At 34.2% G+C, this 15,022-nt stretch overlaps 1 protein-coding gene across 2 annotated transcripts in view; it reads right to left on the bottom strand.

Moving 5' to 3' along the window:
* LOC127848302 (uncharacterized) overlaps nt 1–15,022 on the bottom strand; it is a 39,046-nt gene that overhangs the window by 19,404 nt on the left and 4,620 nt on the right. Inside the window, exon 1 of one of the 2 annotated variants that reach the window (XM_052380681.1) lies at nt 7,087–7,225. The exons of the other annotated variant lie outside the window; for it this stretch is intronic. Coding sequence (XP_052236641.1) covers nt 7,087–7,119 — 33 coding nt within the window. The 5' untranslated portion in view covers nt 7,120–7,225. Of the gene's footprint in view, nt 1–7,086; nt 7,226–15,022 lie in introns of those variants that run through there. 2 annotated transcript variants of the gene reach the window in all.

Raw genomic sequence — 15,022 nt, 5'->3', positions numbered from 1 at the left:
TTCGCTTATAGAGGAAAGCTAGTATAGTGATGGGTCGTATCTAACACACTGTCAATATCAGCATGAATAACCATTATCAGGTGAATGTATACAGTTAAACTATAGATATATTGTATCCTTGCTACCAAATCAGGCCTAAGTGAACTATTTAGGGAGACTATCAAGGATATTTCTCTTCAACATAGATACAATTATTACTCATTCACAATTATATGAGCCCTACTCAGGTAAAAGGCTTAACCCTTTCAGCGCTGGAACCGAATTTTGAAGGCCTTTGCAAACAGTTTGGATCCAGATGAGACGCCACATCAGGATCCAAACTGTTTGCTATTCTGATAGTATTCTTTGAAAAAAATCGAAAAAAATGCTAATTTTAGAAATTCAGCAGACGACATTTTTGCAGACGACAAATTTCCCAGCATGCAAAGGGTTTAGGCGACTATCAAGGATATTTCTCTTCAACATAGATTCATATTACTCATTCACAAATATATGAGCCACGCTTTGGAATACAGGGCTTAATGCATGTTTGTAAAGTGTGGTCCTAGACTAGCCTGTGCAGCCTGCACATGAAAATTGGGGACAAAACTTTCAACTTTAAAGATTTTTTGTGAAAGAGAAGTCTCGTATCCAGTCTAGGTGGAAAGTATCCAGTCTAGGTGGAAAGTATCCAGTCTAGGTGGAAAGTATCCAGTCTAGGTGGAAAGTATCCAGTCTAGGTGGAAAGTATCCAGTCTACGTGGAAAGTATCCAGTCTAGGTGGAAAGTCTAGGTGGAAAGTATCCAGTCTAGGTGGAAAGTCTAGGTGGAAAGTATCCAGTCTAGGTGGAAAGTATCCAGTCTAGGTGGAAAGTATCCAGTCAAGGTGGAAAGTATCATCCTAGATAAGCCTGTGAGGACTACACAGCATAATCTGAGACAACACTTCACATGGATTACATGGTCTTATAAGGCAAAAACTAATTACAGTTCACAAAAAAAAAAATATATATATATATATGCGGTTTGAGCAGAATTTGACCTCAGGACTACAAAACAACACACTTAAAGGAAACAAAAACTATTTCTTACAAAACATTAGCATAAGGCCAAAGAAAAAATATCATTTGTTTCCAAAACATTGACAAAAAATAGAGTGAAATGGCTTAACTTTTTTATTGTTGACTTTTTTATGCTTACCCACTTAAATTAGAATATGTTTTGTCATGCATAACTCTTCCCAATCTCTATTTAACAAAGTTGGTTGTAACTTTAAAGTTCATTTAGCATATGATCATATGTAGGAAAAAATAAGCCCCGTTCTGGGAAAACTGGGCTTAATGCATGTGCGTGAAGTGTTGTCCCAGATTATCCTATGCAGTCCGCACAGGCTAATCAGGGACGACACTTTCTGCCTAAATTGGATTTTTGCTAAGAAGAGACTTCATTTCAACGAAAAATGTCATAAAAGTGGAAAGTGTCGTCCCTGATTAGCCTGTGCGGACTGCACAGGCTTATGTGGGACGACACTTTACACACATGCATTATTCCCAGTTTTCTCAGAACGCGACTCATTTGATCAAATAAAGCAAAAGTGGTAGAAAACTCAACCTTGAATACCCAAGCAAAAGGGTTGGCACCAAAACTTAAGGCTGGATCTGTCAGCGGAAACAAAACAACTCTTAATTATATTAGTACTTACTGACTCTGTAACATGAAATACCGGGTCGATTAATTAATGTTTTGCAAGATCATAGATTGAGCCAAATACAAATTTACTTTTCCTAAAACACCCTGCAATTGTCACAGTATGAACTTGGTCATGTAAGGGGAGGGGCTGTGTGGCAGCCTGGGGACTGTTTCAATAAACATCATAGTACACATTAATGATACCATACATTTTTCGAAGATACATAATTGCTCAAGTCCATATCATATGATTATAAATTTTCAGTACTTAATTTATTAAATTGGCATCTCAAGCGCCCTATATATTTGACGAGCATGGCGAGCTAGTTCGTATTAAGATTACAAAATTCTCTCGTAAGTAAAAATTGTAGTACAATCGTTTATGAAACGGCCCCCCGGTTAGCTCGACAGTCGAGAGAGCAGTCGCCCTGACAGCGAGGTAGGCTGCTGTTTGCTGCTCATCAGTATCAAAGGGTTGTAACTGAAACCTTTAAAACTTGGGTTTAATAAGAAAGGCCTTAAACTTATTTAACTTTCTAAGGGGACTTCAAACATGTCAAAAGTACGTATGGCTTTCACTGGCCATTACACAATCCATACCTGTAATAAGAACTTAACTAGTTATCACCAACTACTTTCACAATGTTGCACAGTCAACAGGTGTCAAGCCATGTGACCGCTTAAGCAATACTGACACAGAAATGTTAACGGAGTATATATTATTCATACAGCTTATGATTCTTATTGACCATGAGATCATTCAGTTTTATTAGCACTGGACCCTGTAACAAGTTGATATCATCAGCAGTTAAAATCTGTTAAAATCTGTCAAAATCTGTCACCAAAATCAAATCTTTAGTGAACCCAGATCCGTGATTTAGCGGTCACTAGAACCAAACTGGTGCCTGAGAACTCAAAGGTCTCAGTTTCAAACCCTAGCTCCACCCTAACCTTATAACCTGTCTTTTGCATGAGATGCTTGACCAAGATACAGTGTAATATGTGATGCAGACTGGGCATTAAAGACCCAGTATTGTATCTCAAGTGGGGCATCTTGTGTATCAAATGCGCTAAGGCCTGCCTATAAACAAACAAACAAATGTTCTGAGGATTTCCATATACTTGCAATTCCCAATTAACTACACAAAATCTACAACACAAAATCTTTGGAGCATAGCACAAAGCAGGATAGAACCTAAGTTCGAAAGGATAGCATAACAAAGTATAACATAGCATAGCATATCATGATTTGCCATTTATTAGCATAGTAAAACATGACATCGCAAAGCATAGAACAACATAGCAAAGTGCAGTAAAGCACAAAATACTAAATAAGAGATAGGCAAAGAAGAACATATCATAACACAGCAGAGAAGATCAGAAGTGATTGTATAGAGAACACTATGTTATTGTGATTGTGTACTTAAATTTATCCCACAAGTGAAGCAAGGTTTTTATGGCGAGGCTTGCCGAGCTTTGTAAGCCTTTCTGAGACGAGTGGAAAAAATTTCGTAAACAATCACACTTACATAGTATTCTATTTATCCTAAAAAAAATTTTTTTTAAATGTAACCTGTTTTTTCTGTTCATCATTCCTCTACGTCACTGATTTTAAAGAAATAATGAAAAAATCGCTAAAAAGCTGCAGTTTTACATCTTGGTATCAAATTGTTTGTTTTGTTAAATCTGATTCGATTTTACTAAAAATGAATACTTAATAGTTGATTCCGAGTAAAATGACCTTCCTTCACACATGACTTGGTGTGGGATAAACATAGGTGCGGCATAAATCTTATCTTTTCTGAATGGGTCCTATTATGTTCTATAAAATCATTAAGCTGTAGGATAAAATATTCTTTGTAATAACCTATCAATCATGCATGAAATTTATTTTCTGAATTTAGACTTGGATATGATAATAAACTGATGACAATAAAATATTAATGAGCGCCAGATTAAACCTTGCAAATAATACATAAACAAAATGCCCCATTCAAAATTAAAAACAAATTTACTAGTCAATCTGAAGTCATAAGGATTACCTGTTATATAATAAATTTCTGTAAATGTGCAATGTGAAATCTTAGGATAAACTTGAGAGGTGGTTTTAAGACTTAATCGCATTATAGGATAAAATGGACATTAATAAAAAGATAGAAGTACAATAGTTAATGACAAACTTCAATACATGCCAAAATCTGTGAAAAGGTCCCTTTAAGGAGTATGATACTACAAGTATTGATATGTCTTTGTTATCAAGTGAGGTCCCTTTGAGGAGTATGATACTACAAGTATTGATATGTCTTTGTTATCAAGTGGGCCTCCTTCTGACAACTGGGCTTTAATTGAATGTAGGTTAAGTGTCAGATTAGCCTGTGCAGTAATGCATGTGGGTTTAGTGTCAGATTAGCCTGTGCGGTAATGCATGTGGGTTTAGTGTCAGATTAGCCTGTGCAGTAATGCATGTGGGTTAAGTGTCAGATTAGCCTGTGCAGTAATGCATGTGGGTTTAGTGTCAGATTAGCCTGTGCGGTAATGCATGTGGGTTTAGTGTCAGATTAGCCTGTGCGGTAATGCATGTGGGTTTAGTGTCAGATTAGCCTGTGCGGTAATGCATGTGGGTTTAGTGTCAGATTAGCCTGTGCAGTAATGCATGTGGGTTAAGTGTCAGATTAGCCTGTGCAGTAATGCATGTGGGTTTAGTGTCAGATTAGCCTGTGCGGTAATGCATGTGGGTTAAGTGTCAGATTAGCCTGTGCGGTAATGCATGTGGGTTTAGTGTCAGATTAGCCTGTGCAGTAATGCATGTGGGTTTAGTGTCAGATTAGCCTGTGCAGTCTGCATATGTTAATTAGGGACAACAATTTACACCTAGGCTGGATTTTCATTAAGAAGACTTAATTTAGGAAAAAATTCATAAAAATGCACATGCCAATATGGGGAATCACAATATATATATATATATATATATATAGTAACTATGCACATGCATTTAGCCCAGTTTACTCAGAGTAGTATAATGGACCTTGCAGAATAGTGTTATTACCTGCAGCTTTGACATTGTATAAACATCCACATTGTAAAGGGTCTTACTGTAAAGCGAAAGCAAGCACTTATTTACTGCATTTATGAAAACATAATTTCAACAACAGTATTTTATTAAAACCCTCTGCAAATATTTTTAAATTACATAATACACCAAAAACATTTCAACATCATATTGAGTGCCTTTATATAAATATTTGTGAACCAGTACAGTATTCCACCCTCTTTTAGACAACCTTCTGAAACTGTGCTGTACTATATTTGAGGGCTGGGTTCTAAACTTTTGTATCAATATATAGGAAAATGATATCACCTCCATACTTAGTCCAGCAAACTATAGGTATCAGCATTTTTGCTCTTATTTTTATTTGTCATAAATGAAATATAAATGGCTGCAAAGTGAATAACAATTTTGCATACCAGTAAATAAAAGTTCACCAATATTCTACTAAAAGCGACCTTTTCACAGATTTTGCAATGTACCGTCTATATCCTAATAAACGCTCCCGCTCTAATAAACGCGCCCCTATCGTAAAATAAAATGAAGGAGTGATAAAAAAGCACCCCCATTTCATCGGCTGCTAAGGGATAAAGTAATTGCATTTTATTGACAGAAAATTATTTTTTATCAACAAGGTACAGTACAGCTACGCAAACCTACCAAATTCCGCGATCCGCGGAGTTTGACGACAGGTATCTACCGAATCGACTTGGCATGCCTCGGCATTGTCAACTGGGTCATGCGAGTTGTGTATCGTGTTATTTCTTAAAAGTTGACCCAGCATTTGTAAAAATATTGCAAGACATTTTCAGAAAGGAAATTCATTTCTGCTTTGAATAAGACAAAGATCGTGAAAATCACTGCATAATTGATGAAGATATGGCTGTTCAAAGCGATGCACCCCGTTTTCGGGTGGTATTGAGTTGGATACCTTGTTACATATATATTTGATAGTGAATTTTTTTTTTCATTAAAATTAATTTTTCTTTATAATATGATTATTTACTAACTAATATATACATTTATGAGTCGTTCGATGCTTTAAATAATTTTTAAAATACTGTTATTTTAAAAAACTAGCCTACTACGTCAAAATTGTTGTCCCTAAAATCCTGAGAGAAACTAGATAGTATGTTTAGTCTAAGAAATGACGTCACACTAGATACGTCATAAATTGCGTAATCAAGTAAATGAAAATGATAAATACGGAAAGCTGGTTCGGTAATATTTTAGAAAAAGGATTATATTATAATATAACGATAATATTCATGATGTGTCCAAATAAATTTCAAAGGTCAAATATTTAAACATGTTAATCGACGCGTAGGAATACATACTTACGGTTAGATCGCGGTTACGTGAGGTACTGCCAGGGATCAACTAGTTTATCCGACCCTGCTTTATTAGGTCAATGTTTGCAACAGAGGCAGGATAAATGCAAATATTGGGTTTAACAGCTCCAGTATAAACAACAAGAATGAAATTAAAGAAAAAAATCCCCAACTGGGCTCAAACCACTGACCCTTGTAGTAAAAGTCTAGAACTCAAACCATTCGCCCATAATACATATGTGTCTTGTTCTGTGAAAATTGGACAAAAATGCATGTGCGTAAGTGTCGTCCCAGATTAGCCGGTGCAGTCTGCACAGGCTAATAAGGGACAACACTTTCCGCCTTAACTTGATTTTCGTTAATGAGAGACTTCCTTGAATCTAAAAATACTATAAAAGCAGAAAGTGTTGTCCCTGATTAGCCTGTGCGGACTGCACAGGCTTATCTGGGATGACACTTTACACACATTTTACACATGCATTAAGCCCAGTTTTCACAGAAGGCGGCTCATACAGTGAGTGTTGTATTTTATACTTTATGTCAGCAATCCTCTTCATGTCACAAATATGACGACAACAAAAGAATTCTCCATGTTATTCAATTGTTACGTGTTTGTAACGCTTAAAATTTTTCAGGTTTGTAATTAATAAAATATGCATATAATGGATATTTTAGATCATGGTCAATGTTCAGTGTGACTGTTTCCTCGCAAATAACATAACTAAACCCTTTCAGTGCGGGAACCGAATTTTGAAGGCCTTTGCTAACAGTTTGGATCCAGATGAGACGCCACAGAACGTGGCGTCTCATCAGGATCCAAACCGTTTGCTATTCTGATAGTATTATTTGAAAAAAATGGAAGAAAATGCTAATTTTAGAAATTCAGCAGAAGACATTTTAGCAGAAGACAAATTTCCCAGCATGCAAAGTGTTAAACAAAATTTGAAAATCTGAAATTTTTTCAATTTTGTCAATTAATAAAATTGACTATGTTATCCCTTAAAAATTATGTTGAAGCAAAAAAAGTAAAGACAGACATACCTTTTTATTGAAATTTTTTCGTAAGTCCCACATTTTAAAACATTTAGAATTATCCTCAAAATTGTCTCTTAGAATCTTAGCCCCCACTCATGTTCATGCATCCATTGAAATATTCATTTTTATTAACCACAAATTATATTTGATAAGAGTCTCAAACATAGTTCTTTCTGTAAATAAAATCCTTCAAATGATAAAACTGTACACTCAGTTTGCTTTCATTCACAGTGAAGATTTAAAAACAGATGTATATATACACAGATTGGGCAGATTTTGATCACATTTTGCAAACTGTGGTTTTGAATCTGTTTGAAAAGAAAACTGATAGGTTTTAGTGGCAAAAGTAATCAGTATGTTTTTCACACGGTTGACTTAAAAAACTATGATAAAACAATATGTATATAAGGAACATCAAACAGTGTTTTTTTTCACCATTTTAGGAATGGGCTCTGGGCCCTTTGCATTGTGAAAAATTGCTTGAAAATTGTCAAATTGAGGATAAAAGTGTTTTCCATACTACACATACTAATGTTAACCCATTTAAGCCTAGTGGACTCTCCTTCTAAATTGGATCAATTTATTTCCAAAATTAGGGGTGTCAAGTATATATATTTCTATATTTAGAATATTCCATAAAGAAATTCATTTAAGCAAACAGCTCAGACCCAGATGAGACGCTGCATTATGCGGCGTCTCATCTGGGTCTACGCTGTTTGCAATGTCCTTTTTTTCAGGACGCTAGGCATAAATGGGTTAAAATTGCATGTGAAAATCACCTACAAATTACAAGTAAGTGATTCTGGTAAATTTTATAAGGAAGTATTTACATGACTTGATGGCAAGATATGCAACACATATGATAGAAATATCAGGTCATTTTGTCCATTAAGTTTTGAGAAAAAAGTATAAGTTATTAATTAGAATGTTTGTTATGTGTATTTACAAATTATATACGGATTTAAATGACAGTATTGTTTTAATTTTCTTAATGCTACACAGTACTTGTAACAATAATTATGCATGAATGTATACACAGTACTTGTAACAATTATTATGCATGAATGTATACTTTTTTGTTCAATGATTGACTTTGCCCTGATTAGCCAGCCAACATGCAACAATATAATTAAACATTATAAGTATATAGGCAAGTGGTAAATAATGCAGTATGCAAAAGAGATGAATTGATTATATTTGGTCTGTATATCGATCCATTCACAAAAATGATGACAAGATTACATTAAACTGATAAAAGACACTATGAATTAATGGTCACAATAAAATGCTGACATTTATTGTTTTCAGCTCGTGTCTGACATGGACCATTAATAAATTAACATGTTGTTGTAGTAAAGTATTGACATGATAAACAATAGAAATAATTTACAAGGAAGTTGAGTCTTCCTTTAGTTGATAATTCATATACAATACTTGCTTAGCCTTTAGTTATGAATGAATTAATGGCTAAATGAAATGAATTAATGGCTAAATTATGTATCAATTAAACAGTTTCCAAACAGTTGAAATATTAGTTTCACCAATGAATAAACCTTATGACCTTTTTTTAAACAAGTTTTCAATACATTAAATACATGTAAGAATGATTTTCATTGTCACTTGCAATTTAAATTGACCTTTACAGAATGTTCATTACTTATTTCAACCAAGTCAACTAAAATATATTATTCCAATGCTGTTAAGCCAACTGAGCTCTAACGAATGAAAACTAGATTTATTTCACACACAAATGCTGTGGTTGTAAAAGTAATCAAATATTGTGTATGCACAAAAAATCTCTTTATATACATAGTATTATTTATTGCTTAAGTCCAAAGGCATTTCATGTGGTCACACTTGAAATTCAATAATTTAGTTTTTCATTTTGGTCTTTTTTGAAATACAATTGCACAAAGTTAAAGTTAATTATTTTGCTTTCGGAATTAAAGGGGCCTTTTCACAGATTTTAGCATTTATTGAAGTTTGTCATTAAATGCTTTATATTGATAAATATCCACATTAGATCTAAAAAGCTTCAGTAAAAAACAAGAATAAAATTAAAGAAAGAAAAAAAAAGTAATCCTCAACTGGATTCGAACCACAGACCCCTGGAGTAAAAGTCTATCAGCTAGGTCACTCGGCTATCGGCGCTTATACAATGTGCGATGAATTTTATACTATATATAAGCAATTTTCATGGTATCACAAAATTTAACAACAACAACAAAACTCTCAAAATTATTCAATCGTTTCGCGTTGCAACGCTTTATAATTTTCAGGTTTTTAAATCGTCAAAACATGCATATAATGGATATTTTAGAGCATGGTAAATGTTCAGTATTACTGTTTCCTCACAAATATCATAACTACAACAAAAATTTGCGAAACTGAAACTTTTTTTTTTCAATTTTGTCAATTTTCCGAAACGTGAAAAGGCCCCTTTAAAATCATGAGAGGTCAAACAAAAATTATGAGATATCTAATCTGAGCATAAGCATTTTTTATTTTTACCAAGCTTATTTAGGGGTGACGTCCTTAAATTAAATTTTGATTTTTAAAGTCATGAAAACGCAGCACACCCTATTTTAATTAGCAATTTATCTTTACTACATGTATGGCCTGTATACAATGAGCCTGCAAACTGACAAGAATACCACTGTACAATGAAGAATAAAATTTCATTTATTTTACAATTTTATGGTAGGCAATAAATACTAAAACAGCAATAATATGGCTATTGAAAACTATGTCAGGCTATCCTAGTTATTACTGGTATCCAATCAATATTAGTTTCCATTATTAGCAAGAGTGTGGTGACCTTGACCTATGAGCCTGGTTCAAGTAAATGTAATGCTGTCTTACAATGCTAAATTACTTCTGGCAGGTAACTATCTGAAACAAGAAATATCTTTAAAAAAGATATACGGCGTAAATAGTTTAATGAATGAGATCAAGTATAGCGAATGTCTTTTTCTGTGCAGTTCTTAGCTGCATCACACGCAGTACGGGATGTTACGGGGAGTTTTCGCGGCTTATTTTACATTATAACATATTGCTGGTCATAAACCTATAGATACAAAACAGAAAACCAAAAGAATAATGGAAGTGAAATTTAAACATATGAGTCAACCGGCCACACGAGAAGTATCCGTATTTATAGGCGCGTTCTTCGAACAAACCTGTTTTAGTGGTTTGTCGGGCATTGCTATTTGATTCGATTATTAACAGTATCAATTATCATCGTGCTAATGCTTAAAGTGATATTATGGGCATTTTGCACTGTTGAATTGAGCTGAAAAGAATTAACAGGTCAAAATAGTTAGTTAAAATGTGGTTACTGATTAATTATCTGCAACTCACCTTGCTACCAGTTGTTTATAAAAATATATTTTATATTCGATATTCTTACGTGACCCACCCAGTCCTGTAAGCTGAAATGATCCGTAAAACAATTTCGTGTCTTTGTGTCGTATGAACAAATCTGCACTAAAACTAAATTTAGGTTCAACTCGTAAACGCATGATCAGTTGTCAAACGAAAGTACGGTTGATATTCAAATGCATTATTTTTCTCTTTCTGGTATATTGTTTTAGTATGATGATGCTGCATTAATTAATATAAGTGTATATGAAGTAGAAACATCAAAAATAATCAACGGTTGCGATAGACACCTATAAACTGTTACATGCTCATAATATCACTTTAGTACATTAGGCAATATGGACGAATAATTATTGTTAAATTTATCAACAATAATATTTATCATTGTATTGTTGAAAACACATTAAGAATCTATTATTTACATACCATAATTATATTGCTGAATATCTTCATTTAACATATTTCTGGTCTAAAGAAAATTCCAGGTCACCTAGTTCACGGATAGCGTCTTTATTATATAACGATTATTTTACTGGCCGCCAACTCCGGTGATGACCTGTATATAAACTCTGAATGTCCGCGAATTGACCCGATATACCTCGCGGGTTGAAATGCAATGCTTTAAAGTGAGGCCTCGCTTCCATTGCTCTTTATACTTTTACATGTTAACATGTTGACAGGAATAAGGAAGTAAGTACTAAATATGAGAACATAGCCTTTTAAGTATAAACGCTCTTGCGCTGGTAATACTCTGAAAATAAAAGGTGTACGCACAAACTGTATTGATGTCGAGAATTGGAGTAAAACTGTTCTATCTATTAAGCCTTTTCATTCGAGATAAAATTGTTTCATACAGTAAAACAGTGTTACAAAGACGCGGATATGTTTCCAATGTTCTGGTGGTATACTCAAATCAGCCAATGGAATAAATGAAGTGTATTCAATCGTACCTAGCCGCGGGAAATTTTATTGGAATTTTATTGGACACTTACAAAGGTCAGGCTAAGGTGAAAAGCTGGCTTATGCAGCTTACGCCGAAAAAGTTACTTTTGTTTTACTTTTTGCTGTAAAGTGTGACCTTGAAATTGGACATTTGGACACATGGTTCTTAAATGTTTAATTATTTCTGCCAAGTTATTAAAAAAATGTCACCCTGCTGGGCAATGTTATATAACAGAAAAAGCATTTAAGATATCATTTAGAAAAATATATTTTTTAACCCATTTATGCCTAGCGTCTAGAAAAAAGGCCTTGGCAAACAGCGTCGACCAAAATGAGAAGCCCCATGATGCGGCGTCTCATCAGGGTCTGCGCTGTTTGCTTAAAGGAATTTCTGTAAGAAATATTCTAAATATAGAAATAAATATACTAGACATCCCTAATTTTGGAAATAAATTGATCCAATTTAGAAGGATGGGAGAGTCCACTAGGCATAAATGGGTTAATAGTGGACCTTTGATTTCAACTCTTCAGCCAGTTTATTTGAAAACCTATCCATACTGGATGAATCTATGCTGCTGGAATGTGTGAAAGATTCCATACTTGTAGTTGACCTTTGACTTTTAATTGTGACCTAGACATTGGATCTCATGACCTTATTGACCAGTCGCCAAATTATGGATCGCTTCGCCCACATAGTCATGTGGTCTAGTGAATAGAAAACTCCGACAAGCAGATCGCAATTAAAGCGGATTACGTGAGGGAAATTCTATATATGTAATGATGTATTATGCTCTTTTCTATAATATAAATTATTAAAGCTGCACACTTAACTAAACTGCTTTGTAAAACGTTAATACAATCATAAATACTTTAGAGAGAAATGGCGTAATCAAAATAAATGAGTTAACGGCAGACTGACTATCAGAAACGTTTCTTATAAATATTATATAGGGAGTTGATGAAAAATCCGTTGTAAAAATGAGCATTTATTTCATATTGATTTTGAACTTGTATTCAACCGTCTGACAGTGAACCCGGTGGCTATTCATATATAATTTTGAAAATATTCTTATTAAATGCAAATGACATATCCATATCATGATGGGTTTTTTGTTTATTAAAAATGTTTAGATCTTTGTTTTATTGTGTTATTTTTAAAAAGACACCGATTTTTTTTATTTAGATATAAATTAAATGTTGATTGTAACCATAATTCAATACAGGCCTAATTTCGTGGTTTCATTAACAGATAGTCTAATAGGCATTTTATTTCATTTATGTTTAATGCGAACCTGTTACATTTCACTATCGAAAAATGAAATGTTGGTATTACGGTGCTGTTCACGAACATTCGAATTGAATACATTTAGCATATTATGCATTTGCTTATTTATAACAAGATGGCCCTTATATGTTAATTGCAATTTTCACATTTCTCCCCGTATCAATATATGTTGTATTAAAAATGTTGTTGTTGTATTATAAGCCGTACATTTTGTAACACTTGAAGTCGCTTTAAGCTGGCTAAGCCGCGTTGAAATCACCTTTTTGTTGTTTTTACTTTAGTTAAAACAATATTTAAGTTAACAATTATAATGATTCCCTTGTTTATGATCCACAGAAAATAAATATATAATTGGAAATCATTTAAGTTATTAAATAGTTTTTTTTTTCTTGTGTACAGTACCTAACAATGCCTTAATGTTCCTTCATTCTGAGATCCACGCAACATACTGTTATTTATTAATCATCGACAATTACGCTGAGATTAACAAGCACGTGTGGTAATTATGTTGCCCAAACTGCTTAATAATATTGTGCATCAAACGGTATAACACGTTTTATAGTACACACACCTGGTGTGGTTAAACTATTTATTGTGTTTGTTTTTTCATAACTCGTTCAAGAAATAAAGATAAAATAATAACCTTTTATAAAGTATGTATAGCACCTACAATTTTGAATAATGATCGAACAGTAATGATCATGCATTTGATATCAAATCTGTGTAAACTCTTAAAAATTACGTCCATTCCATATGTACAACACGCTTTGATTGTCGGACAAAATGGCGGCCAGATAAGCGTTGCTGAGGGGTGTGTGAAAAATCGATATCTGATTGGCTGATCGAAAAATGTGGGCGGAGCGATCGATACTTTGGCGACTGGTCAATTCTTGTACACAACATGGCATCTCACAATGCTGACAACTTCTTCTACTATGAACTTCTTCTGCTCTGGACAACTATTCATTGTTATGGGAAAACTGGGCTTAATGCATGTGTTTAAAGTGTTGTCCCAGATAAGCCTGCGCAGTCCACACAAGTTTGTAAGGGACATCAATTTGTGACTGGACTCAATTTTCCTTTAGAAGAGAACTCCTTTAAACAGAACATTCCCAAAAAGTGAAAGTTTCGTCCCTGATAAGCCTGCGCAGACTGTACAGAAAAATCTGGAAAAGCATTTTATGGTATTTTTCATTTGAAGGAAGTCTTTTTAAGTGAAAATCCAGCTAAGGCTAAAAGACACGACACTTTTTGCAAATGTATTAAGCCCTGTTTACCCAGAATGAGGCTCATACGCTCTCAATTAAGACCATGAACCTTATGGTTCTTGTGTGCAACCATCAATTATGAACATGAACCTTATGGTTCTTGTGTGCAACCATCAATTATGACCATGAACCTTATTGCTCTTGTGTGCAACCATCAAATATGACCATGAACCTTATTGTTCTTGTGTGCAACCATCAATTAAGACCATGAACCTTATGTTTCTTGTGTGCAACCATCAATTATGACCATGAACCTTATGGTTCTTGTGTGCAACCATCAATTATGACCATGAACCTTATTGCTCTTGTGTGCAACCATCAATTAAGACCATGAACCTTATGGTTCTTGTGTGCAACCATCAATTATGACCATGAACCTTATGGTTCTTGTGTGCAACCATCAATTATGACCATGAACCTTATGGTTCTTGTGTGCAACCATCAATCATGACCATGAACCTTATTGTTCTTGTGTGCAACCATCAATTAAGACCATGAACCTTATGGTTCTTGTGTGCAACCATCAATTATGACCATGAACCTTATGGTTCTTGTGTGCAACCATCAATTATGACCATGAACCTTATGGTTATTGTGTGCAACCATCAATCATGACCATGAACCTTATTGCTCTTGTGTGCAACCATCAAATATGACCATGAACCTGATGGTTCTTGTGTGCAACCATCAATTATGACCATGAACCTTATGGTTCTTGTGTGCAACCATCAATTATGACCATGAACCTTATTGCTCTTGTGTGCAACCATCAAGTATGACCATGAACCTTATGGTTCTTGTGTGCAACCATCAATCATGACCATGAACCTTATTGCTCTTGTGTGCAACCATCAAATATGACCATGAACCTTATGGTTCTTGTGTGCAACCATCAATCATGACCATGAACCTTATGGTTCATGTGTGCAACCATCAATTATGACCATGAACCTTATGGTTATTGTGTGCAACCATCATTCATTTGTCAACATTCTTATTGCAATGGATTGTTTGCCATACAAAAATAGCTAAGAATTAACTGATTAAGTCTATTGTATCCACTACA

This window comes from Dreissena polymorpha, chromosome 10 (assembly GCF_020536995.1).
Source record: "Dreissena polymorpha isolate Duluth1 chromosome 10, UMN_Dpol_1.0, whole genome shotgun sequence".
Taxonomy (NCBI): Eukaryota; Metazoa; Mollusca; class Bivalvia; order Myida; family Dreissenidae; genus Dreissena; species Dreissena polymorpha.
This window is presented reverse-complemented; position numbering and strand designations above follow the sequence as displayed.